Source organism: Engraulis encrasicolus, unplaced genomic scaffold (assembly GCF_034702125.1).
Source record: "Engraulis encrasicolus isolate BLACKSEA-1 unplaced genomic scaffold, IST_EnEncr_1.0 scaffold_38_np1212, whole genome shotgun sequence".
NCBI classification, from domain to species: Eukaryota; Metazoa; Chordata; class Actinopteri; order Clupeiformes; family Engraulidae; genus Engraulis; species Engraulis encrasicolus.
The window spans coordinates 594,502-621,453 of record NW_026945687.1 but is presented as its reverse complement, the minus strand read 5'-3'; the positions used below and the strand labels follow the sequence as shown (position 1 = coordinate 621,453).

Genomic DNA, 26,952 nt, shown 5'->3' with positions numbered 1-26,952 from the left:
CCCAAAAGGGACATTTGTTTTCACCACTGTAATAAGCGTGTAACTGTAATCAGTGTAGGCTACTCCCTCTGCTTACTGCTGTAGGCTACTCCCTCTGCTTACTGCTCTGTGTAGGCTACTCCCTCTGCTTACTGCTCTGTGTAGCTACTCCCTCTGCTTACTGCTGTAGGCTACTCCCTCTGCTTACTGCTCTGTGTAGGCTACTCCCTCTGCTTACTGCTCTGTGTAGCTACTCCCTCTGCTTACTGCTGTAGGCTACTCCCTCTGCTTACTGCTGTAGGCTACTTCCTCTGCTTACTGCTCTGTGTAGGCTACTCCCTCTGCTTACTGCTGTAGGCTACTCCCTCTGCTTACTGCTGTAGGCTACTCCCTCTGCTTACTGCTCTGTGTAGGCTACTCCCTCTGCTTACTGCTGTAGGCTACTCCCTCTGCTTACTGCTCTGTGTAGGCTACTCCCTCTGCTTACTGCTCTGTGTAGGCTACTCCCTCTGCTTACTGCTGTAGGCTACTCCCTCTGCTTACTGCTCTGTGTAGGCTACTCCCTCTGCTTACTGCAGTAGGCTACTCCCTCTGCTTACTGCAGTAGGCTACTCCCTCTGCTTACTGCTCAGTGTAGGCTACTCCCTCTGCTTACTGCTGTAGGCTACTCCCTCTGCTTACTGCTGTAGGCTACTCCCTCTGCTTACTGCTCTGTGTAGGCTACTCCCTCTGCTTACTGCTCTGTGTAGGCTACTCCCTCTGCTTACTGCTCAGTGTAGGCTACTCCCTCTGCTTACTGCTGTAGGCTACTCCCTCTGCTTACTGCTCTGTGTAGGCTACTCCCTCTGCTTACTGCTCAGTGTAGACTACTCCCTCTGCTTACTGCTCTGCTCTGTGTAGGCTACTCCCTCTGCTTACTGCTCAGTGTAGGCTACTCCCTCTGCTTACTGCTCAGTTTAGGCTACTCCCTCTGCTTACTGCTCAGTGTAGGCTACTCCTTGGATGCAGAAAATGAACAGAGATTTGACGAGACAGCTGCAGGTTAGATAGGCTATTGCCGTCAGTCACCAAATCATTTTGGATAATCTGCGCATTGCACAGCCTATGTATAATACCAGACTGACGCGGACTACCAATAAGCTCTGTGAGTGTAACCCTATGGAATTGCGTCCCGTAGGCTACCCAGGCGGCTAACCACACGGGGTAGGCGCAAAGAAAGGAAAATGGCCTCTATGTTGAGTAGCTATCTGCGCTATTTTAATTAAGAGTTCATGGAAATTATATTGGGAAATCTGTCTTATTTGAATATGGAAAAACAAAAGCCTCAGCCTTTTCAACCATAATGCTTTATGTCTTTCAGAATTATTATTTGCCCCCACTGAAGATTCTTAACAATTCAAATTAGTCCTATATAAATCTATGTGTTGGATTCATGCCCTTCATGCCCCCCTCCGCTCCCCCGAATAACAATAGGCCTAATAATAATTGAAAAAGAAGGGGGTAGGCCCGAAATTTGAATCTTTCATAGGGCCCAAAATTCCTGGCGGCTCCCCTGGTGTGATGTATTTATTCAGTAGTCTGGTGTGTGTGATGTAGTTATTCAGTAGTCTGGTGTGTGACGATGCAGTTATTCAGTAGTCTGATGTGTGATGATGTTCCTTCCTGTCTGTCTGTGTGTTCCAGAGGAGCAGCTGAAGATGGAGGTTCCCCTAGAGGGGGATGTGCAGGGCAGCCCTGGAGAGGGATCCAGTCCAGAAGAAGACAGCGGACTGGAGTGAGTGAGTGAGTGAGTGAGTGAGTGAGTGAGTGAGTGAGTGAGTGACTGAGTGTCATCACAAAATATTACAAAAACGTATTTTTGTTGTTTGACACTGATTCACTTTTGTCATTTTTTACGATGTACTTATTTGGTATGAGGATCATATCATGATGAAATTAAGGCGAGATATGGTAGGTGAATAGGCTAAAAACTTTTTTTTGAAACTTTTCCAGTTGATAACATATACAAATAGGATAAAAAAAAATGTATTGGAATTTTTTTGGAATCTTATATTTAAATATGCTAATTAGGCTATGATTAATTAAATATGCGCTAATTTGCATATATTTCAAAAGCCTAAAACTTGACATGTTGAAGAGCTAGACTCAAAATTCTTTTTTCATTGTGTTATTACAGCAATTTAAAAGATCTTGTCACAGGGGTTTATGGATATCTCCTTTTGTTTTGCAGAAAATCTGAAAATGCTGCTATTAGCCCTGAAAATGTGATTTTTCGCCTCATTTTAAGAGGAAAAGTCCTATAAATCAGGATTAAAATAATATAATAACAAAATCCTGTGACAGAATCTTCCAAATATAGTCAGGAATAGGACTGGAAAGTTTGGTGTATGTAAGTCATACAGAAGTGGAGTTTTAGGCCTTTGAGTGTGAGGAAAACCTCATTTTGAGAAAATGGCCGTTAAAGATTTGTATGGCAAAAATCCATAGATTTCTGGTAAAAGCCACAACGTACATAAAAAAATGGCATTAGGATGAATGTAGGATGAATATGTGCATGTATTACACTAAAACTGATAACTCTATTGCATTTAAAACAGGTGAATATTTTTATTTTATCATTAATGGTATCAACATGGCATGTACAGTGCCATCATCAGTGATCTGGCTTTCAAGGTTGCAATCCTGTACCCCCTATTTCTTCCAGCCATTCACTACACCAATTTTGGAGTGAAATCACCTATATCCAGGCCATATTTGTGCACTTGAAGCATACTATTTCACTTACCAACTGGTTAAGTGAATGGCTGGTCCTCCAATTTGCATATAGCCTACCAATATGTTAGAATAGGCCCTAACAGGCCTCAGAAACTGCCAGGTTAAAAATCACAAACTGTGGAGTAGGTCCATGGATGTTATAGCATCAGAGGTTCATTTTGACCTCTCTAAACATGTATTACTGGCCATAATATTTCCAAAAGATCACACAAAAGGGTCCTTAATATTGAGAATGAATAGGCTGAAATTGAATATAGCTCATCTACTTGACAGAACAGCCATAGGCCTATCGCTACAATAGCCGCACAGTCTGGTATAGGCCTACTTATTTGTGACAGCAAGGAGTTATAAACCATGTTTATTTTTAATCATGATTAGGTCTATGGTTTTAGTAGGCCTATAGGCCCTAGGCCTAATTATTATTTAGTTTTTGGTTATGTTAACCCCTTAAGACCCGGCATTATAAATGAGCTGTTACCAGAATGGCAATGACCAAGTAGTAATGTATTACTAAAGGCCCCGTGCACTGTCATAGTAGGGTAGTACTATAGTAGTTAACTTTCAATGTCTATTACAGCGTGCCACAGGAGGTACGGCGTGCATTAAGGGGTTAAGGTTGATAGGATTATTTTACTATAATTGTAATGGTGTAATGGTCTCTATTTGCTAGATGCCAGTGATTGGCAACAGCCCACATGATAGGCTACAACTAAATTGGGACACTTCTCTGTTTGTTCATGAAAGGGCCTTCTAGTAGTAGTAGCTTTATTGTCCCCCATGGGGGAAATTTCTTCTAGTGAGAGGTGCGTAAGACATGAAAACAAACACAATACAGTCAGATTCCCAAGCACATTTACCCCAAGCAACACATTCCCCCATAAAATAGACAAGACATTGGACAAAAACAGATGTCATCCATCAACAGTGGTCAGTCCCAGTTAACCCCATAGCGTGGATAAAGCATGGGAGGATGTGCAAGCAGCAAATAAATAAATAGATAAGTGTGCTGGACTGAGTTTATTTTTAAAGTAATTAATGTGCTATTTTCTCCTCCTACCACTAGGTGGTGTTTTTGATTGGAGGTTGGGCTTATCATTTGGGCAGTCATATTGAAATGAATGATAGTCATGTGACTCTGATAGGAAGTGAATCCATTGTTTCAAGCAGACCAGTTTTGGCATGGTGGTGTGAGCAGCTGTATCATCTTACGCCATCCTCTTTGTAATCACTTATTGAGGCATCGTCTGTAAGTATTTTTGAAAGATATTGTCTAGGATAAATATATTTTGAGTATATTTCTGTATATTTTTGTAATATGAACGAAGTAGAGCTATGGATGCGGTTTCAGATGTTCATCTAGTCTCTGTAATAGCTTCCTATGCTAATTGTAGGCCTTATCTTTGGGGTTCTGTGTTAGATATCTTACTTAATGCATATTTTGTGCTGATTATGTGTTTATTCTGTTTCTTTATTTTAGTTTTACACCTTTTTGCACGCTGTCAGTTTGAATAAATCTACCAAATCTGACCAGTGTGTGATGGGAGTCATCTGTCTGTCTAGTTGAAGAAGGGGAACTCTTTAATGAGGGCAGAACAGTAAAAAGACGGACCCAACAGTGATTGCTACCGCAGTGAGTAAGATATCCAGTCTGCTCTACATCTACCGGTTTCAAGATGTCGACAACTGAAGAAAAGAATTACGAAACAAGGTCAGAGTGTTCACATTCATCTAAAAACTCTAAATCATCAAAGCGCTCTGCTAGATCAGCAGCTAGCTTAGCCGCAGTTGGGGCACGAGCTAGGGCTGAAGCTGCACGTACCAGAGCAACTTATGCACAGAAGGAGATTGATCTTAAAGTAGAGAAGACACGTCTCGAAGCCACATTGGAGGCCTTAGAGCAGGAGAAAGAAGCTGAGGCCGCTGATGCTGAAGCTAATGTATTGGAAGCTGCAGTTGATTCAGCATTCATGGGGGAGCTCACTGGAGCTCATGACACTGACCAAGGCTCATCATATCATTCAGTTGAGAGAACAGAGAAATATGTTCAAGAACAGTATGACTATGTGAAAGCTAAGGGGCCAACAGATGATTCGGAACAGGATAAAATGGCCGATTTCACTCCTTCAGCAGCTGTTCACCCCAACTCGCCTGATGATGCTCATCAACATAATGAGCCACCTAGTCAACGTGAAAGGCAGCGTTTGCCTGCGAAAGCCACAACATCTACTGCAACGGCTACTAATACAACGCAACAGCCGCTGCAATTCACAGTGAAAAAAGAGGGTGCATCTAGTGCACCACGTCCAGCATCCAAGCCAAGGACGCCACGGACACCCAGAGACAATACAGTGCATGACAACATCCCACAGGTAGGGGGATACAGTTCAAATGCATCAGTCCTCGGAAGGTTCCTTGCTCGTCGTGAGCTACTTACAGCCGGACTAACAAAGTTCGACGACAAACCCGAAAACTACTGGGCCTGGAGGTCCGCCTTCTCTAATGCAACCGAAGACCTGGGTCTGAAACCTAGTGAGGAGCTCGACCTGCTAACTAAGTGGCTAGGACCTCAGTCTGCTGAGCACGCAAGGAGAGTGAGATCTGCTCGCATCAACTACCCTGGCGAGGCCCTCAGCATGGTCTGGCAAAGATTAGAGGAAGTGTACGGATCACCAGAGGCCATGGAGGCATCTCTCTTTGGTAAGCTTGAACGCTTCCCCAAGTTCACCAATAGAGAACCTAAGCGGCTGCGGGAGCTAGGTGACCTCCTCCTGGAAATCGAGGCAGCCAAGGATGGATACCTACCTGGTCTGGGTTACCTGGACACGGCGCGAGGCATTAACCCGATCCTGAAGAAATTGCCCTTCAACCTGCAGGAGAAGTGGATGGTGCATGGTACGAAGTACAAAGAAAAACACCACACTGTCTTCCCACCCTTCTCCGTGTTCGCAGACTTCATTCATGCAGAAGCAAAGATGAGGAATGACCCCAGTTTTGCTGCTGCAGCTCCCAGCAACGTGCCACCTAAAGGGGAGAAATTCTCATTAAAATCATCTAAAATCCCAATAGCTGTGCATAAAACTGAGGTAGACAATCCTGCCAAGGGGGATGAGACCAAGGGTTCAGACAATCTAAAGAAAGAGTGTCCCATACATAAAAAGCCACACCCCCTACCAAAGTGTAGAGCCTTTAGAGCAAAACTGCTGGATGAACGTAAGGCCTTCCTCAAGGAGAATGGCATATGCTTCCGCTGTTGTTCCTCAACCTCCCACCAAGCTAAGGACTGCAAGGCCATCATCCAGTGCTCTGAATGCAACAGTGACAAGCACATTGCAGCCCTTCATGCCGGCCCTGCACCATGGTCAACAAAGCCAGCTAGCGGCCCCTCTGTAGAACATGGCGGGGAGGGAGAGGAATCTACTTCGGTTGCTACCTCAATCTGCACAGAGGTCTGTGGGGACAGCGCGGCTACCAAGTCCTGTGCCAAAATCTGTCTGGTCTACATATATCCCAAAGACCAACCTGCGAAGAAGACAAGTGCATACGCAATCCTAGATGACCAGAGTAATAGGTCACTAGCCAGGTCATCATTCTTCGAGATGTTCAATGTAGCCGACAATACTTCTCCCTACACACTCAAAACCTGTGCAGGTGTGTCAGCGACTGCTGGCCGCAGGGCAAAGGGGTTCATTGTGCAATCGGCTGATGAAAAGACCACTCTAGTTCTGCCTACACTCGTCGAGTGTGACCAACTCCCTGACAATCGGGCAGAGATTCCCACGCCAGCTGCTGTGAAGTACCATCCGCACCTGAAGTCACTTGCCTCCAAGATACCTCCCCTTGACCCTAAGGCAGATATCTTACTTCTTTTAGGAAGAGACATTATTCAGGCGCACAAGGTCCTTGAGCAGCGCAACGGCCCCCCACATGCTCCCTTCGCCCAGCGACTAGCCCTTGGCTGGGTGGTGGTAGGGGATGTGTGTATCAACGGCGCACACGTACCCTCGCCTGTGAACACCTACAGAACCTACGTTCTTGAGAATGGACGTCCCAGCGTTCTGTGTCCCTGTCTCAACAAGATTGAAATCAAAGAGAAGCTCAACCACCCTCGCCAGTTCCAGAATCCTTCAGTCTCAGAACAACCGTCTTTGCCGAGTGGCAAAACGCGACTCATGGGGGAGTCCATCTTCTGCTACACGAAGGACGACGACAAGACAGCGCCTTCTATGGAGGATCTTGCCTTCCTGAGGATCATGGAGAAGGAACTGATACAGGGTGATGACAACAGCTGGCAGGCTCCACTCCCCTTCCGCAGCCCACGCCAGCGCCTACCAAACAACCGTGAGCAGGCAAGGATCCGTCTCACTACAGTCACCAAGACACTCAGGAAGCACCCTGAGAGGAAAGAGCATTTCACTGTGTTCATGAGCAAGCTCTTCGACAATGGACATGCTGAAGTGGCACCACCCTTACCACCAGATGAGGAGTGCTGGTATCTACCGTTCTTCGGGGTATATCACCCTCAGAAGCCTGGACAGGTGAGGGTGGTATTCGACTCCAGCGCGCAACACCAAGGGGTGTCCCTCAACGATGTCCTCCTCACGGGCCCTAACATGAACAACAGTTTGCTCGGGGTACTGCTGCGGTTTAGGAGAGAGCCAGTAGCAGTTACGACTGATATCCAGCAGATGTTCCATTGCTTCGTCGTACGTGAGAATCATCGGAACTTTCTACGCTTCCTCTGGCATCGCAACAATGACCTGGATGACGACGTCGTTGAGTACAGGATGTGTGTACACGTCTTCGGAAATAGCCCATCACCATCCGTGGCCACGTACGGGCTCCGAAGAGCTGCTGAAGAGGGAGAGGGGGAGTACGGCACGGAGGCCAGGCTGTTCGTTGAGAGGAATTTCTATGTCGACGATGGCCTTCTATCTGTCCCTTCAGAAGAGGAAGCCATCACTCTTCTTCACAACACTCAAGACATGCTGGCCCTCTCCAACCTCCGGCTTCACAAGATCTTGTCAAACAGGGTGGCTGTGATGAGAGCCTTCCCTCCTGAAGATCTGGCTAAGGGGATGAAAGATCTGGATCTCAGCACAGACCCCCCTCCCATGCAGAGAAGCTTAGGGGTGAGCTGGGACATTTCAGGAGACGTCTTCACTTTCCAAGTTGCCGATGCGGAGAAGCCTTACACAAGACGTGGGGTCCTGTCAACTGTAAACAGTCTGTTCGACCCACTGGGTTTCGCTGCCCCTGTAAGCATTCAAGGACGGTCCATACTGAGGGAGCTCACCGCAGAATCATGCGACTGGGATGCCCCTCTCCCTGAGGAAAAGTACAGAGAATGGAAGTTATGGAGGGACTCTCTGAAGGAACTTGAACAGCTCAAGATCCCGCGCCAGTACACGTCCATGTCTCTCCGCCAAGCATACAGTAAGGAGCTGTGTGTATTCTGCGACGCTTCCACCACTGCTATAGCCGCCGTCGCCTACGTGAGAACAACCGATGCAAGTGGCAGTGTGGAGGTTGGCTTCATGTTCGGTAAGGCAAAGCTAGCTCCACGTCCAGAAACAACAGTTCCAAGGCTCGAGCTGTGTGCTGCGGTCCTGGCTGTGGAAATTGCAGACGCCATTGTGGATGAGATGGACACCATCTTTGACGCTGTGACCTTCTACTCTGACAGTAAAGTGGTCCTAGGCTACATTCACAATGAATCAAGACGATTCTACGTCTATGTGAGCAATAGGGTGCAACGCATCAGGAGGTCAACAAGCCCTAATCAATGGAAGTACGTGCCCTCCGGCCAAAACCCAGCTGACCACGGCTCACGATCAGTCCCAGCAGGCAGCCTAACTCACACCTCATGGCTGTCTGGACCACCTTTTCTGCTGACATCAGCTGAAGCTGAACCTGCTCCCAATTCTTTCGACTTGGTTGACCCCTGCACTGACTCTGACGTCCGCCCACAAATCACTTGTCATCTCAACAGGGTTACCAGTGACAAACTTCACCCTAAACGTTTTGAGAAGTTCTCCAGCTGGCGGTCACTCAATCGAGCAGTTGCTAGGCTTGTGCATGTTGCCCACTCCTTCACGCAGAGGAACAGCTGCAAGGGTTGGCACACCCATGAAGGACCTTGTCCCATAGAGGACTTGGAGGAAGCAAGAAACATTATAATTCGGGCTGTCCAACAAGTTGCCTTTGCAGAGACGTTGGAATGCATCCGGGGAGGAGCATCAATTCCTAAGCAAAGCCCACTCCTCAGCCTGTGTCCTTACCTTGATAGTGCTGGCATTCTCAGGATTGGAGGACGCCTGTCCAAGGCAAACCTAGATGGAAAAGAAGTCAGTCCTGTGATCTTACCTGGGCAGAGCCACGTCACAACCTTGCTCATCCGCCATCATCATGAGCAGGTTAAGCACCAAGGGCGACACCTCACCGAGGGTGCTGTGAGAGCGGCAGGCCTATGGATCATCAGTGGGAAACGGCGCATCAGCAGTATCCTTCATCACTGCGTCACATGTAGAAGGCTACGCAGGAAGATGGAGACTCAAAAGATGGCTGACTTACCTGCGGACCGCCTCAGCGCAGATCCTCCCTTCTCATTTGTGGGTGTGGACGTCTTCGGACCATGGATGGTCACAGCACGGCGCACCAGAGGAGGACTCGCTAGCAGCAAAAGATGGGCTGTGCTCTTCACATGTATGAGCACCAGAGCCGTACATATAGAAGTACTGGAGTCAATGGACTCATCAAGCTTCATCAATGCTCTACGGCGATTCTTCTCAGTCAGGGGGCCAGTGAAGCAGATCAGAAGCGATTGTGGCACCAACTTCGTCGGGGCCTGTAAGGAGTTGCAGATGGACTCTGAGACCTGTGACAAGGAGGTGCAAAGATATCTCAGTGACAACGGGTGTAAGTGGATCTTCAACCCACCACACTCCTCGCACATGGGGGGCAGTTGGGAGCGGCTAATCGGACTGGCAAGGCGTATCCTGGACTCTATGCTGTTGAAAGTCAGCCCTGCAAAGCTCACGCATGAGGTCCTGACAACATTCATGGCAGAGGTCTCAGCTATCCTGAACGCCCGTCCATTGGTTCCTGTGTCCACAGACCCTGACTCCCCATTCATCCTGACACCAGCGACACTTCTCACACAGAAGGTCAGTGCTCTTCCTCCTCCTAAGGGTGAATTCGACGAGAAGGACCTCTACGGCAAGCAGTGGAGGCAGGTCCAAAGCCTTGCTAACACCTTCTGGCATCGCTGGAGGACTGAGTACCTCCCCACCCTGCAGAAACGCAGGAAGTGGGAAAAGGAGAAGCGCAATCTGAAAGAGGGGGATGTCATCCTCCTGAAGAACGACCAGTTGCAGAGAAACGACTGGCCTATGGGCGTCATCCTCAAGACCTTCCCCGGCGCGGACGGGAGGGTAAGGAAGGTGGAGATCAAGACTACAAGGGACGGGTCTGCCAAGACCTTCCTGCGACCTGTCTCAGAGGTCGTCTTACTCCTCTCCCCAGAGACTGATTGATGTTTTCTGTTCTTAATCCCCTTTGTTCTAGGTGGCATCTTTTTGATACCAGGCGGGGAGTGTGCTGGACTGAGTTTATTTTATAAGTAATTAATGTGCTATTTTCTCCTCCTACCACTAGGTGGTGTTTTTGATTGGGGGTTGGGCTTATCATTTGGGCAGTCATATTGAAATGAATGATAGTCATGTGACTCTGATAGGAAGTGAATCCATTGTTTCAAGCAGACCAGTTTTGGCATGGTGGTGTGAGCAGCTGTATCATCTTGCGCCATCCTCTTTGTAATCACTTATTGAGGCATCGTCTGTAAGTATTTTTGAAAGATATTGTCTAGGATAAATATATTTTGAGTATATTTCTGTATATTTTTGTAATATGAACGAAGTAGAGCTATGGATGCGGTTTCAGATGTTCATCTAGTCTCTGTAATAGCTTCCTATGCTAATTGTAGGCCTTATCTTTGGGGTTCTGTGTTAGATATCTTACTTAATGCATATTTTGTGCTGATTATGTGTTTATTCTGTTTCTTTATTTTAGTTTTACACCTTTTTGCACGCTGTCAGTTTGAATAAATCCACCAAATCTGACCAGTGTGTGATGGGAGTCATCTGTCTGTCTAGTTGAAGAAGGGGAACTCTTTAATGAGGGCAGAACAATAAGCAAAACATTCTAAAAAAGATAAAACATTAGGGTGTCATTCATTCCTTCTCAGGCCTGCTGAGACAGGGTGTGCAAATTAAGATCTACCTTTTTGTTTCGCATTGTCTCTGCCTGTGCACACCACTGGGCCAATGAATAAAGCTCTACTTTTGTTTGTTTCTTTGTTTTTACTTCACTTAAAATATATAGCAGGGTGTATTTTATTGCCCATGCTTAATTGTTTTCATATATCCACTGTAGGCTACTGACTTTGGAGTGGACTTGAAGTGAGCATATTGCAGGATGGCAAGCAGCCTCCCTGCTTTGCAATGCGTGGTGGTCAACTACCTCATCCAAAGATAGTCTGTTTACACAAGCCCCTTTCCATAATGTTGAAGGAAGTAATCTTTTCTGTGGTTAAAGAGAAAACACGCACATCCGTCTCAAAAAATAGGGTGCAGGACCAACAAAAATACCATGAAAAATTTGAATGAAAAGTCTGCGACACCAAGCTCCCGTTGCTCTTTTTAATGTAACGTTTCGGGCAGCATGCCCTTCATCAGACAATACAAATACAATAAAACACCCTGTTTAACCCTTATGTTGTGTTCGGGTCATTTTTGACCCGTTTTCAAGTTTTAGTGTGAAAAAAACACACTTTCCTTTATTTTCTTGGAATAAGGCTTCATCTAATCCTCAGTCACAATCATTGCAACACACAAAAAATATGTTTTATCATTTTAGTAAATTTTAAAGGTCCAAAAAAAAAACATCTGTGGTGTTCAGGGTCAAAATTGACCCGGCATAGATTTTTGGCTGTTGTATGCATTTCTGAAAAGCTGTTGGTTGCCCCTTGTCTTTAGTTTGGTGATTTATGGTGAGGAAAATATATTTCTTGCCTGCAAATTTTTTTGTCAGCTTTTTCATATTCCAAATCCAATATGGCCGCCGGACAGTCCCATACACTACAATACGTCATATCTCCTGTTGTGAAAGGAGTACAGATGTATTTCTGGTGTCTACTCATATTTTTTCATGGTCAGGGAATCCATTTCTGCATTATATAATGAGATTTATTGCACATTTGTTTGCAAAATACATTTTTGCACATTATTTTTTCCAAAAAAACAAAAAAAAAAAAAAAATTCATAATGGCACCCAAACATGTAGAACTGGTCTTATACTTTCCATAAAGTTGATGTGGCAATGTCATAATGGTCCATGTTCATGGCATAGGGGATTCAGATGAATAGTGTGACTTTTTCATGTTAATTGATGTGTTCATTTCCAATATCTTTGCATTAGATTGGTGGAATAGCTGTGACTTGGACAGAATTGTTATTTTGTATATTTACCACACTAAAATCATATAAATATTGAAAAACACCAAGTCAACATATTTAAACATTGATTTTATGCACTGAAAAACTAATTTAGTTGACATTTGGCCTTTATCCTGCTATAAATCTCTTTGGGTTGGTTTGGACCTCAGCACCACAAATGCCACTATTGATGATATTTTTCAATATTAGAGAAAAACCAATAAAATAAATTTGGGAGTTGTTGTACTCTCATATCAGCTGTAATACATGGACAACATAATCACTAATTGTATCACTTTAGGAGGTATTAATAGTGAATTTATGCAGATTTTGATAGTTTTGGTCATCAAAAACGATTTGCATAATGTAAGATAAAAGACCAGTAAAGTCAAAAAGATGAATACATAAAGTAATATTTCCATGGATATGTATACATACCAAGTTAGCCATGAGATGAAAAACAATATTTTAATGATAACTAGTGTTTTTGGGTATTTTATGGCTGAGTTTTGTTATCACGGGTCAAAAATGACCCGAACACCACAGGTGTATGCAGCTTACGAACACAACACAAGGGTTAAATACCCATGATCCCACAGGTGGTTCAACCCCCCACCCAGGTGATCCCCATTGACATCAACCACCTGGATAAAGTGACGTGTGCAATATTAACCCCTTGAGGCAGTGCAATATTTACAATATATACAATTACATAGGAAAATTCAGAGAAAAACCAAGAATACATGACCACATTTAGGGATACATCAGATGGGGGCTCCATATAATTGTCATGCACATAGCCTTAATGGTAGACACAGAAGAGGAAGTCTATAATACATTATATACACACACATCACAGGCAAAAATCATTTAAGTAGAGCAAGACACTGACAACACAGAATACATATGTCCCACCAGGCAGCACCACATTGCAAAAATTAAAAAAAAATTACAAAAAAGGTCTAAGATCGAATTCTTCATTGAGTCCTCTTGGGGCCAGTGTGTCGAGCGTGTAAATCCAGTAGGCCTCTCTTTTTAGTAGCAGGGAATTGATATCCCCACCACGGCTGGGAGGTCTGATGCGCTCAATGCCAATGTATCTTAGGGAGGCTACTGTGTGGGAAGATTGTGTAAAATGTAGCGCCACAGGACTTTTGCTGTCATGATTGCGAATTGTGGACCTATGTTCTGCAATACGGGTTTTAAGGGGTCTTGTAGTTTTGCCAATGTAGGCTAGCCCACATGGGCATCGCAATATATAGATAACATTATTTGTGTTGCAGGTAATAGTGCCACGAATTTTAAATTCTTTGCCTGTGCGCGGGTGGTTAAAAGATTTTGTCTTGTGGGTAAAATTGCATTGAATGCAGTTATTGCACTTGTAGTTCCCGCTGGGTGTCTGACGCAAAAAGTGCTGTGTGGGTGGTGGGCCCTCACTAACATATTTCTCAGGTTTGGTGGGCGCTTAAACACAACTTTAGGAGGCAATGCAAAGGTCGAAAGGGCAGGATCTGACTCAATAATGTGCCAGTGCTATATAATGTATTATAGACTTCCTCTTCTGTGTCTACCATTAAGGCTATGTGCATGACAATTATATGGAGCCCCCATCTGATGTATCCCTAAATGTGGTCATGTATTCTTGGTTTTTCTCTGAATTTTCCTATGTAATTGTATATATTGTAAATATTGCACTGCCTCAAGGGGTTAATATTGCACACGTCACTTTATCCAGGTGGTTGATGTCAATGGGGATCACCTGGTTAGGGGGTTGAACCACCTGTGGGATCATGGGTATTTAAACAGGGTGTTTCATTGTATTTGTATTGTCTGATGAAGGGCATGCTGCCCGACAAGTTACATTAAAAAGAGCAACGGGACCTTGGTGTCGCGGACTTTTCATTCAATTTTTTCATAGTAATCTTTTCTGTGCCAATGAAGTCAATTATAGACTAAGAATCAATATCCAACAACTAAAGAAAATACTGGTCTATTGGAAGAAAAATATCACAGAGTTAGTCGCCAGGCTAGTTTCACCTTGGAACGACCTCGGCATGTTTACCTGTGCACTTCACTCGAAAACAAGCTACAAGAGTGGTTATTAGGCTATGTGAGTCAATTGTGAGCTACATCGCACAACACGTTAAATAAACAGTACAATGAGTACCAATTCGTTGATTATTCAATTCAAACGCGCACTGACAGAGATTTCGTTGTGGTGCAAGGAGAGGGTAACCTCACTGTAGGCAACGCATTGCAAACGCGAGCCCAACGAATGCCGACAGCGTACCGAATAATTCACTTTGAAACATATATTGTCGTTTGCTTTATTGTTTACCCGTGCTTTCTGTTAGATGTAAGCACGGGCTCTTGTCATTTCAATTCGTCTCGAAGAAGTGGAGAGACAAGAAGTGCTCTGTTGGATACTCCTCACTCCAAAATAATCCACTGCAGCCGAGAGTGACACGTGACTGATTAGAACCAATCACAGTGCCGAATCTCCCATTCCGGCCAATCGGATTTCGTTTCAACCTTCTCTTCCTGCTTTTTTCGCCTTGTCTAAATCAATGATTGGTGGTTGACACAGCGGAAATATCCTTATTTGGAATACATGACTGTATGCAGGAAGACTCAAGCTTTCCAACGAGACCTCGGAAGGCATATAAAACCCAACGGTTGCAAATAAACACTGTGCGTAACAAGAGGAAAAACATGACAAATCAAGCTAAAAATCACAAGCGCAAGTCTACCAAATGTAATAAAATAACTATCTAATACTGTTTTTAGACGTTTTCTTCACACCAGTGTGAAAGACAACAAGTTAAGGATGCAAACTAGCCCAAAATCTCAGATTTGACCAGGGCATGAAAAAACGATGATTTCACCTGCCGTGTCTCGCCTTAATTGACTGTATAAGTTATCATGACTTATCAGTGATATAATTTGACATGTTATTTGGTGAGGAGTGTATCATGATGGGTTCATGTGAACTCTGTAATGGAGCTGTCTATCAGCATATAAGTAGGGCTGGGCAACGTTAACGCGTTAACAGTGCGTTAACTATTGAGGTCAATATCGCCCGACAATTTTGTTAACGCTATAACGCAGCAGGTTTTTTTTGTGTGTGTCTTTTATGACCGTCGTTCGTGGCTTTTATTTTGAAAGCGTCAGCGCGCTTGTTGCTGCTTTCAGTGACTGCGGACAGAGAAGAAGAATGTCTAGAAAAGCAGACAAAACAAAACAGACATAGCCTACAGAAGGACGTCAACTTCTGAATGGACATTTTCGGTACACAGTTCTACAGTCCTCCTTGCGCAATTCTCGAGCAGCATGTAATTTATAAAATATTTTTATTTTGTTTTATTTATTTCATTCATTATTTATTATTATTATTTTTGGGTTTCGCACGATTAATCACAAAAAGTCATTGAGTTAATGTGATTAAAGATTTTCATTTTTGCCCACCCCTACATATAATACATTTAATAGAATTTGAAATGTATTGATGATTGCAAGACAATGGACCAGTCCAATATATTGCACACATGAACATATATAATGATATATAGTCTAGGCAGGATTTCTGAAAAGGTGCTTATTTAAGGTCCTGAAGGCAAATCATGTTAATTTTCGGCATACAACTGATTTAGGGGTATTCAAGGGTGTTGAATCCAAATCTGCCGTATGTCGGACGCAAAAATGTACCGAAATGCCTCAAAACGGGCAAAATCCAATATGGCCGCCGCCACCGTGTTAAAATCCTGCAGTCACTTTTCTTTTGGACTAAATAAGGTATGAATTTGAAAATAGCACTTATTTTTATGTTTTCAGACATGGGGAAAGCCATTATGTCATCAGATTTAAGCTCAGATTGAAGGAAAATGCTTATGTCATTAGCTGGCAGCCATTTTAAAAGCAGAGAGCCTCATATTGTCAACGATTTTTAACATTTTTACTAATCTTTCAAGATCCACAGAAAAAAATGGTCTTTGTCTCTGTGAACACAAATACTACAGAAAACTGCACTGAACTGTCTACTTTCACCTGAAAAAAGAAGTTTGTGTCTACCTTTTTCCATTCTTTAGTTATGGGCAGTAGAACATGGGATGACACCACAAAAAAAACACAAATTTTTGACCCCAAAATACTGCACTTCTCACTGCCCATATTTTTGCTTTAAGGACATATTGTCTTTGATAGTGTTCATGTTTGATATACAACATTTTCAGGGGGTTTGAAGGGTGCTTAATGCCTTTAATTCCCATAGTACATGAAAATGAAGGAATCCAATATGGCTGCCGTCCATGCAGTGTACATTTCTTTGATTACACAAGGTAAACTCTTAAGTACATTATGTAGGATCAGGTTTTCATACAAGGAGAATTAATTTCCATACTCAGATTTAAGATAGATATCAAAGGAAATTATTTCAGTGTAGACTGAATTCATGTTCGCAACAGGAGATTACCTTTTCCATAAATTGACCATTTGTATTTAAATCTCTCCCTATTTCAATTACACTTTCAATGCATTATACCATGAAAAATGTTCCCACCTCAAACCACCACACAATGTTTCCACACCCATAAAAAATAAATGCACACAAGAGTCTGAAAGTCCCTAAATCGAATATTTTCTAATATTATCCTTTGTACAATGGTTTTACTTCATGTTTTTAATTGCTGTGCTCAGATCACTGTATATCTAGGCCTATAAAGGGGATCAAGAGGCAGACTGATGTGAATAATATATACAGTAGAATAGAATAGAATAGATTAGAATAGAATAGAATAGAATAGAATAGAGTGTGCAGATAAGGGAGTGGCATTGTGTGTGTGTGTGTGTGTGTGCGTGTGCGTGTGCGTGTGCGTGTGCGTGTGCGTGTGCGTGTGCGTGTGCGTGTGCGTGTGCGTGTGCGTGTGCGTGTGCGTGTGTGTGTGTGTGTGAATATATACACAAAGGACATACTCAGGCTGGTATTGCACTTCAGTCATCCAAAGTTATTGCATAGATTGTCTTGCTTAATGTACATATTTCAGCTGAGATGGCCACTCTGTGACAATTATAACCATTAATTACAAGGCTGGCCTTTGTTCTGTAGTACGGCAAGAATTCAGCTCAACACATTGCACTGTATCAATTATTGCACAACAACCGGAGGATGGAAGGAGATCAGGGGGAACAAGAGATTGTTATGAACAGTCAGACAGTCCATGTGTGTGAAATGTGGTTTTAGTCTTTGGTCCTTACTTTGATGATACATCTGTAGTGCCAATGATACATCTGTAGAGACCCAAGAACTCAGAACCAGGATAATGTCCAAGACAATGTTTTAGCTCTGTGACAGTGGGAAGTTCAGAGAGGGCTAGGTCTATTCTCGCTATAGGTGTGCCTCCTGAAGGCAGCAATGATCTCTTTGGTTTTCTTTTCATTCAGAGCTAGAGAAATTTGTCTCGGTCTCTGTACACCAGGCTGCCACCTTCAGTCCCTTTTGCTGGCCATGCTGCAGTCATGGACGGATAGACTTTAGATGGGGGGCTCAGCATGCAGCCATGTGGGGATCCAGCCCTGCTGAACAGGGGAGCAGGAGGAAAAGAGAGTCTGTCTGTTATCTTCTGTTGGTAGAATTGTGCAAGTATAGACTTTAAATTGGCCTAGTTAAAATATACTGGAATGTACATCTGCAGTGTATCAATAACGGTGCTCAGCTGGAGAGAGAGAGCCAATGGCAGGCAGAAGAGCAAGTGGTAGTTTTAAGGTGCCTAGGCACAGAAATGGGCACTTCCCTGTCTTTCTCACTGCACATGAACACAATATTCAAAAATGGACTGCTAATTAACCCATTTTGTCCTAAGCCCTTTTTGGGAAAGGGTGCCCTCTTCCTATTAAATCCGCAATGTCTCAGCCTCCGAAGCACATACAAACATGAAATGAGTTACATTTAAAAGCCAATACCCTCCCCTTGCATTGTAATGTGTTCATTCAGCTCTAACATACCCACATAGTAAAACATAATAAAACAGCTAAAATCTCAAGATCCTGAAAAACCTATATGTGTTTCCAGGACACAATGGGTTAAGTTATACGAGGAGGAGGTATCAAAAATCAGAATGTCCTTGCTGACTTGGAATGTCCTTTTTTGACTATTGTGTTCATGTGCTGCCTGTGAGAAAGACAGGAGGGTGCCCATTTCTATTAGCCTTGCACACCATCCTACGTATTTCCGCCAAGAGACTTGACTCCACACTACTTCTGATACCAGTTTATATATATACCAAATACGTATATATGCACATACAGTCACCCTCCTCTACTCTAACCAAAATTGTTTACTTGGTATACTAAGTTAACCTATTCCTAATCACCCCTCCTGGAGTTGCTGAATTGCAGCAACTGCTTGACTCCATGTACTCCATGCCACTTCTTGCAGATGCAGTGTAGGATGAGCCAAGCACAAGTTGTGATGTCTTTGTGTGCCTTGAGAATACATGGGTTCTAAATTTTGTTTATAACCTGACAGCGAACCTAGCCGCGCACAACTCAGCCTCTGGTTGTTGGAAACCGCTGTCTGTCAAAAAAAATTAGCTCACGTGGTTGGCTGCCAGTGTCTTGCCCCTCTTCATAACATTGTGTTAATAAACAATGAGAACCCATGTATAAGTGGCAGATACAGGAGCAGTGGGACTGTTCAATACCTGTTCAATACCACCCATCCCACTTCGGTGACTGGCAGGAGGATAGGAAGGGGTATGTGGGCCTGACTCAATATAGAGATTTGATAATGTGGGGCATTTTATGTAACCATGTGACATCTGAATTAGATAGGACTGATCATTGCAAAACGTCATACTTTGCTTTTGTTGCATTTGCAGCAAAAGTGCCATGCAGTGCATGATATTGTGTGTCCTGCCAAATCACTGGAGAGGAGGAGGTTGATGGGCCAAATGGTTGGGAATGAGTTAACATATATCAAGTAAATTCCTCACAATAACATAAACTCATTTGATCCACGTTTCACCTTTCCACCATTCAAAGATATAATGTAAGCCCCGCAATAAAATCGGCAAACAATGAATTCCTAATGCACAAAATGTAGATGTGCATATTATATTTAGGCACATTCAGACTTATGTGTGTAAATTAGTCTCATAATGGAAGAGGTGGATTTAGGTGGACATATTGCATCATGTTATAATACGCATTAAAATAAAAGTGGAAGTAGAGAAAACATTTTCATTCAAAAGAACAGCTTATTGACATGAAAGTCAACTGTCACTTGTAAACATGAATTCAACCTATGAAATCATGTCCTTTGATTCTAATCTTTAATCTGAGTATGGAGATGAATTCTCCATGTATGACAACCTATAGCTACAATGTAATTAAGAGTCCACCTTGTCTGGTGATGGCGTCTGTCAAGTTCTGGTGTGTTTTAGTTTGATTTTCCCTCAGTTTTGCTCGAACTTGCAAAGAGCCCAGTCGTGCAAGGAACAACTCGAACACGATGGTTCCCCTTTTTGTCTTTTATTAAGTTTCTTTTGTTGTTGAAGGGGTTCTATCGGGCAGTCAGTAGTTAGGTTGAAAACCTTAAACATAAGAATAACAGAGACATTGTGTTATTGTCAAACAAACATAAAATCACTGCATTAAAGTTTGAAAACAAAGTTAAGTATTTACAATATAATGACTAAGTAAATGCAACTGTTGGCTTTGCAGAGCACCTTAGCATTGACCTTAGCATTTGCAGTGACATGAATCTTCTAGTTTGCCTTTCCAAACAATTGCAATGCTTTGAGCAAATAATCAATGTATTTCATAAAATTAGTTTTAGCTCTTCAAACTTAACATGCATGGCTATTCCACAGTACAAACTAAGAAGGTACAACATTTAACTTTGAATGTAAGTCTTTAACTATTAAATTAAGTAAGTTGCCAACCGAGACCAAACATTTCACACGATGGATAAAAGTTCATCTTTCTCCACATTCAAACAGGCAAGTAAAGAAAGTCAATTCTCCTACCAGTTGCGTCTGACCGGTTAACCGAGGGATTCTTTAGTTTTCTTTTCTAGTAAGTTTTGTTTGTTTCTTCAGCTTTGCTTTCAACAAACTTTTGATCCATTGTCTTCAGCAGCATGGGTTGAACTGCCTTCAAAGATGGCCGTCTTACAGGAAGTGGGTCTGATCTCACAGGAAGTCAGTTGGAGTGCTGCCTGCTGATGGTCTGCCCCCTGTAGGTCCGGCTGAATACTGGTTGTTTGGATGGTTTTGAATGTGAATGATGTTTTGGAAGGCGATGTTTTGAATTTTGGATGCTTGAATGGTTTGGAGGTTTTGGTTTTCCGATAGTTGACGAAACACCTCCCACTTGACTTCTCGGTTCTGGAACCCAGAGAAGTCACAAGAGTTGGTGATGGTCATTGTTTTTTTTGTTGTTTTTTTTTCCCCTTTGGTCAGATTTCAGGATGGGGACGGGTCTGATGTCAGTTTCTGCATCTTTGTCCACATCCAGACTGTGGGCAGTGGTGTGTTGGACTGATGCAGCCAGTTTGGACTTCATCCATTCTGGCAGAAGCCCCTCCCACTTTGGCCCACTTCTGGCTGGGGTTTTTGCCAGTAATCCTTTCCATGTCTTTGCAGCTCTCCACGCCCAGGCAATGACTTTGGTCACCTTCGTGAGGCTGTTGAATTTTCTGGTATTAGACAGTTTTTTCACTGCGGGACCAGTTGGTGATCTTCGGAATTGAGTCTTTGGCTCATTTCGATCTATGGCGTCTTGGGGAGCATTGTAGTTTCTTTTGCCTGTGAACTTCACTGGGCTGCTTGCACCATTAGATGGCGCTTTGTGTCTGACTGCCTTGAGCTGTGCTCTGGTCAGTGCTGCTGACAAGAGCTTTGTCCTGACTAGAATGGCACCTTTCTGTTTGACAGGAGTGCTAAGTCCTATTGGGTCAGACAAGGTAGCCATTTGGCTCAGGAGCTGCTTTCTGGTCAGTGGTTTGGGTTTGAGAGTTTTCTCTCTCACCTCTTCCAGGAGACTTTGACCCGCTCTCATCTTTTCCCTCCTCTTTGAGTTGGCTGAGATCCTTGGGTGCAGTTTGTCATTTTCGACACTGTAGCTGACTCCCAGGGCTTTTTCATCCTCTTCTCTCTTTTGATTTGGGAGAGGAAGCACTTTGTTTGATGCTGCTGCTGCTGGCGCTGGCGCATGCAAGTCCCTCCCACTTTGACCTGACTGGATCCAGAGCTTCGGGATTTCTTCTCCTCCTCTGGTATTCTTGTCCAGTTTCTCCAGGTCTTTGTGCGAGGTAAGCACAACATCAACACAAGAGTCTTCCTCGTGTTCTTTCCTTGATCTATGGAAACTGGGCAGGCTGGTGGGCTTTATTCTGACGATCGGCTGCTGGATCGGCTGCAGTACTGACTGGGCCTGAAGAGTTGTTTCTCGCCTCTCTTCTTCTGCAGTTCCCTCCAAGGTCAGGAACTCACCCTTTTTTGCCACAAGTTTGTTCTTCAGCCTTCGTAAGCCTTTTATTCTGCCATCCAATTCAGCTTTTTCCTCTCTGGGAATCCACTCCTCCCACTCTTTGAATACAGTCATTGTAGCTACGACAAGTTGCTTCACAGTTTCAACCTGGTGCTCGTATTCATCTTGGTTGACGAGGGACACAGGTATTACACAAGCTTCTTCACAGGATGACTCTGCCTCCTCTATGGTGAAGGTCAGCTCCCCCTCAGCGTACCTTGACCAGAGACTGGACTGCACGTTGTGTCTGGCTTCTTCCAGTCTGTCCATGCAGTCCTCCATGGTCTTTAAGAGGTCCGCTTGCTCCTTGGGGTCCAGCGTCTCCTCACCTTCCTCTCCGTCAACCTCCGCTTGCAGGCCAAGCTGGTACTCGTCATAAGCGTTGTTGACTTCCCTGGAGAGAGAGCAGAGTTCCCTGTATTGTGTTTGAATCTCTGACTTCGTCAGGTGTACAATTTCTCTTGAGAGGTAGTTTGCCTGCTCTCTGAAGGCTGTCTCTGCTGAAGTCTTCTCCATCTTCAGCTGTTTAATGGACTTTCCGGTGGCTTCTTCCGCCATTCTTGAAGTTGCTCTTTGCGTTGGCAAGGTTTCACTGGAGGCCGTTTATCCTTCGCGTCTTGCCACGCTGGTTTTCAACTGTCAAGTTCTGGTGTGTTTTGTTTGGTTTCCCTCAGTTATGCTCAAACTTGAAAAGAGCCCGGTATTGCAAGGAACAACTCGGACACGATGGTTCCCCTTTTTGTCTTTTATTAAGTTTCTTTTGTTATTGAAGGGGTTCTATCGGGCAGTCAGTAGTTAGGTTGAAAACCTTAAACATAAGAATAACAGAGACATTGTGTTATTGTCAAACAAACATAAAATCACTGCATTAAAGTTTGAAAACAAAGTTAAGTATTTACAATATAATGACTAAGTAAATGCAACTGTTGGCTTTGCAGAGCACCTTAGCATTGACCTTAGCATTTGCAGTGACATGAATCTTCTAGTTTGCCTTTCCAAACAATTGCAATGCTTTGAGCAAATAATCAATGTATTTCATAAAATTAGTTTTAGCTCTTCAAACTTAACATGCATGGCTATTCCACAGTACAAACTAAGAAGGTACAACATTTAACTTTGAATGTAAGTCTTTAACTATTAAATTAAGTAAGTTGCCAACCGAGACCAAACATTTCACACGATGGATAAAAGTTCATCTTTCTCCACATTCAAACAGGCAAGTAAAGAAAGTCAATTCTCCTACCAGTTGCGTCTGACCGGTTAACCGAGGGATTCTTTAGTTTTCTTTTCTAGTAAGTTTTGTTTGTTTCTTCAGCTTTGCTTTCAACAAACTTTTGATCCATTGTCTTCAGCAGCATGGGTTGAACTGCCTTCAAAGATGGCCGTCTTACAGGAAGTGGGTCTGATCTCACAGGAAGTCAGTTGGAGTGCTGCCTGCTGATGGTCTGCCCCCTGTAGGTCCGGCTGAATACTGGTTGTTTGGATGGTTTTGAATGTGAATGATGTTTTGGAAGGCGATGTTTTGAATTTTGGATGCTTGAATGGTTTGGAGGTTTTGGTTTTCCGATAGTTGACGAAACAGCGTCCATATTCGATTAATTCATTTTGAGGTAGGCCTATTAAAGAGGTTTTGAGCCTAATACACAGCATATTTGAATATTTGAATTAAGCACCATTCAAAACCCCTGAAAATGCTGCATATCAAACATGAACACTATCAAAGACACTTTGTCCTTAAAGCAAAAATGTGGGTTAGGACAAGTGCAGTATTTTGGGGTCAAAAAATATTGTTTTTTGTGGTGTCACCCTATGTTCCTGTGGCAATCATGACTTCAGACTACACTGAAATAATTTCCTTTGATATCTATCTTAAATCTGTGTATGGAAATTAATTCTCCCTGTATGAAAACCTAATGCTACATAATGTACTTAAGAGTTTACCTTGTCAAAGAAACGTACACTGTAGACTGGTGACGGCGGCCATATTAGATTCCTTCATTTTGATGTACTATGGGAATATACATTTATTTATACATCATATTGGCATTAAGCACCCTTCAAACCCCCTGAAAATGTTGCACATCAAACATGAACACTATCAAAGACAATATGTCCTTAAAGCAAAAATATGGACAGAGAGAAGTGCAGTATTTTGGGGTCAAAAATCAGTGTTTTTTTGTGGTGTCATCCCATGTTCTACTGCCCATAACTAAAGAATGGAAAAAGGTAGACACAAACTTCTTTTTTTCAGGTGAAAGTAGACAGTTCAGTGTAGCCTTCTGTAGTATTTGTGTTCACAGAGACAAAGAGCATTTTTTTCTGTGAATCTTGAAAGATTAGTAAAAATGTTAAAAATCGCTGACAATATGGGGCTCTCTGCTTTTAAAATGGCTGCCAGCCAATGACATAAGCATTTTCTTCCAATCTGAGCTTAAATCTGATGACATAATGGCTTTCCCCATGTCTGAAAACATAAAAATAAGTGCTATTTTCAAATTCATATCTTATTTAGTCCAAAAGAAAAGTGATTGCAGGATTTTAACACAGTGGCGGCGGCCATATTGGATTTTGCCCGTTTGAGGCATTTCGGTACATTTTTGCGTCCGGCATACGGCAGATTTGGATTCAGCACCCTTGAATACCCCTAAATCAGTTGTATGCCGAAAATTAACATGATTTGCCTTCAGGTGTCAACTTTTTGGATAAATGACCCTGACTAATAAGACCACTGAAACATGCAAAACATCACACACATCTGCACATTGGACAGATCATTAAACAAATTGCACAAATCTGTAAACATAAAGATACAGTATAAGACTACTACTAGAAGACTACTAAAAGTGTCATCTAAATGTTGTTTTCTTTGTTGTTTGTCATACACAGTTTCCCTCCTGGTGTATTAGGTATGGAGATGCAACAGGCCCACAAATCACACCTGCTGGAGAGGTCCAAGTGTCTGATGGAAGGACTCCCACATCAGGGAAGCTCCACACTGCTCAGGAAGATCTACACTGACCTCTACATCACAGAGGGGGGAGAATGTGGGGTCAATGAAGAACACGAGGTCAGACAGATAGAGAGGGCATCCTGGAGAGAAGAAGACGAAGATGGGGATTCTGATGATCTAGAGGGAGAAGATGAAGACCTCTACATCACGGCAGGGTGGGGAGGATATGTCAATAATGAACATGAGGTCAGACAGATAGAGAGGGCATCCTGGAGAGAAGCATTACAAGACAGGCTAATCAAATGCAGTGACATCATCAAACACATATCTGAAAAGGTCAGTCAGTTGTCTAAACAAGTCAAGCCCTCATCTAAACAAGCCAAACAGATGTCTAAGCAAGTCAAACCTATTGGAATAGTGCTGACAAAGGGAGTGGCTGGCATTGGAAAAACCGTCTCTGTGCAGAAGTTCATTCTAGACTGGGCTGAAGGTACGTCCAATCAGGATGTTGACTTCATTTTTCCTCTTCCTTTCCGTGAGCTGAATCTGATGAAGGAGAAAATCATCAGTCTAGTAGATCTCATTAGGCACTTTTTCTCAGATGTGAAGGATCCAAGATTCGTCACCAGTTTAGAGAACAGGGTCATGTTCATCTTTGATGGTCTGGATGAGTGTCGACTTCCTCTAGATTTTCACTCCAACCCAGAGTGCTCTGATGTGACAAAGTCAGTCCCAGTGGATGTGCTGCTGACAAACCTCATCCAGGGCAATATGCTTCCGTTTGCTCTCCTCTGGATCACCACCCGACCAGCAGCAGCCAATCAGATCCCTCCAAGGTGTGTGAACCAGGTGACAGAAATAAGAGGATTTAACGACCCACAGAAGGAAGAGTACTTCAGGAAGAAGCTCAGTGATGAGAGTCTGGCCAGCAGAATCATCGCTCACCTGAAGTCATGCAGAAGTCTCTACATCATGTGCCACATTCCGGTCTTCAGCTGGATTTTAGCTACAGTAGTAGAGAGAACATCAGATGGATCAGGGAGTGTAGAGATGCCAAGGACTCTCACTCAGATGTACACACACTTCCTGATTATTCAAGACAGAATTAAAAATAACAAGTACACAGAGTCAGACACGCGAGATGAGAAGATGATTTCCAAACTGGGGAAACTGGCTTTCCAACAGCTGGAGATGGGAAATCTGATCTTCTATGAGGAAGACCTAAGGCAGTGTGGCATTGATGTCACAGAAGCATCTGTGTACTCAGGAGTGTGTACTCAGATCTTCAGAGAGGAGGCTGGGCTTCACCAGGGAAAAGTGTTCAGCTTTGTGCACTTGAGCATTCAGGAGTTCCTTGCAGCTTTGTATGTGTTCCTCTGCTTCATCAGCAGAGAGAGAAAAATGCCTGATCAAACCTCTCAGCTCTCTGCTCTGCTCAGGGCGGCAACACTTCATGACTTACTCAAGACAGCAGTGGATCTGGCCTTACAGAGTAAGAATGGACACCTGGACCTTTTCCTCCGTTTTCTTCTTGGCCTCTCACTGGATTCCAATCAGAGTCTTTTAAGAGAACTACTGCCACAGACTAACAGCCGATCACAAAGCTCAGATCAGACAGTCCAGTTAGTAAAACAGGAGATCAGAGGTCATAGGGAGACAGACAGAAGTGTCAACTTGTTCTACTGTCTGAATGAGTTGAATCAACATGCTGTAGTGGAGCACATTGACAGGAGCTCAGGAACTCTGACTATAGAGATGCTCTTACCAGGACAGTGGAAGACTGAGAAGTTTACGTTCAAGACTTCAACAGAGTATCTGGATGGGTTTGACCTGCAGAAGTACATACAGACACCAGAGATGGATCAGACTGACCTCCTGAGCCCAGATGACGTCATCCAGAAGCTGATACCATCTGATGTGTTCACATCATCCACTTCAGCAGAGTGAGTACAACATACTATACCTACATTATAATGATGGATTCTAATGAAAATGACGTTTTGTAGGATCTATCTTCACATCTGTTCTGCAGGCTACCTGTTGCATAAAATACTTTGTGTTTTGCTATTTAGTCAATGCTCATTTCCTCTACCTGCCTCATCTGTATGCCAGTACTGGTTCAGTAACAGGATCAGTCTGCTCTGAGGTTAACTTGCTCACTGATTACTATGAAAACAAGAAAAGGACTGAAGGCAAATCAGGAATACTTAACTAAACAAAAGTTGAGAATAG

At 43.4% G+C, this 26,952-nt stretch overlaps 1 protein-coding gene across 1 annotated transcript in view; it reads left to right on the top strand.

Moving 5' to 3' along the window:
• LOC134443898 (NACHT, LRR and PYD domains-containing protein 3-like) overlaps positions 1-26,667 on the top strand; it is a 36,989-nt gene extending 10,322 nt beyond the window's left edge. Inside the window, exons 2-3 of the mRNA XM_063193429.1 lie at positions 24,657-25,793; positions 26,160-26,667. Of these exons, the coding sequence (XP_063049499.1) occupies positions 24,679-25,793; positions 26,160-26,667 (1,623 nt within the window). The 5' untranslated portion in view covers positions 24,657-24,678. The remainder of the gene's footprint in view (positions 1-24,656; positions 25,794-26,159) is intronic.
• The last annotated feature ends 285 nt before the right edge of the window (positions 26,668-26,952 follow it).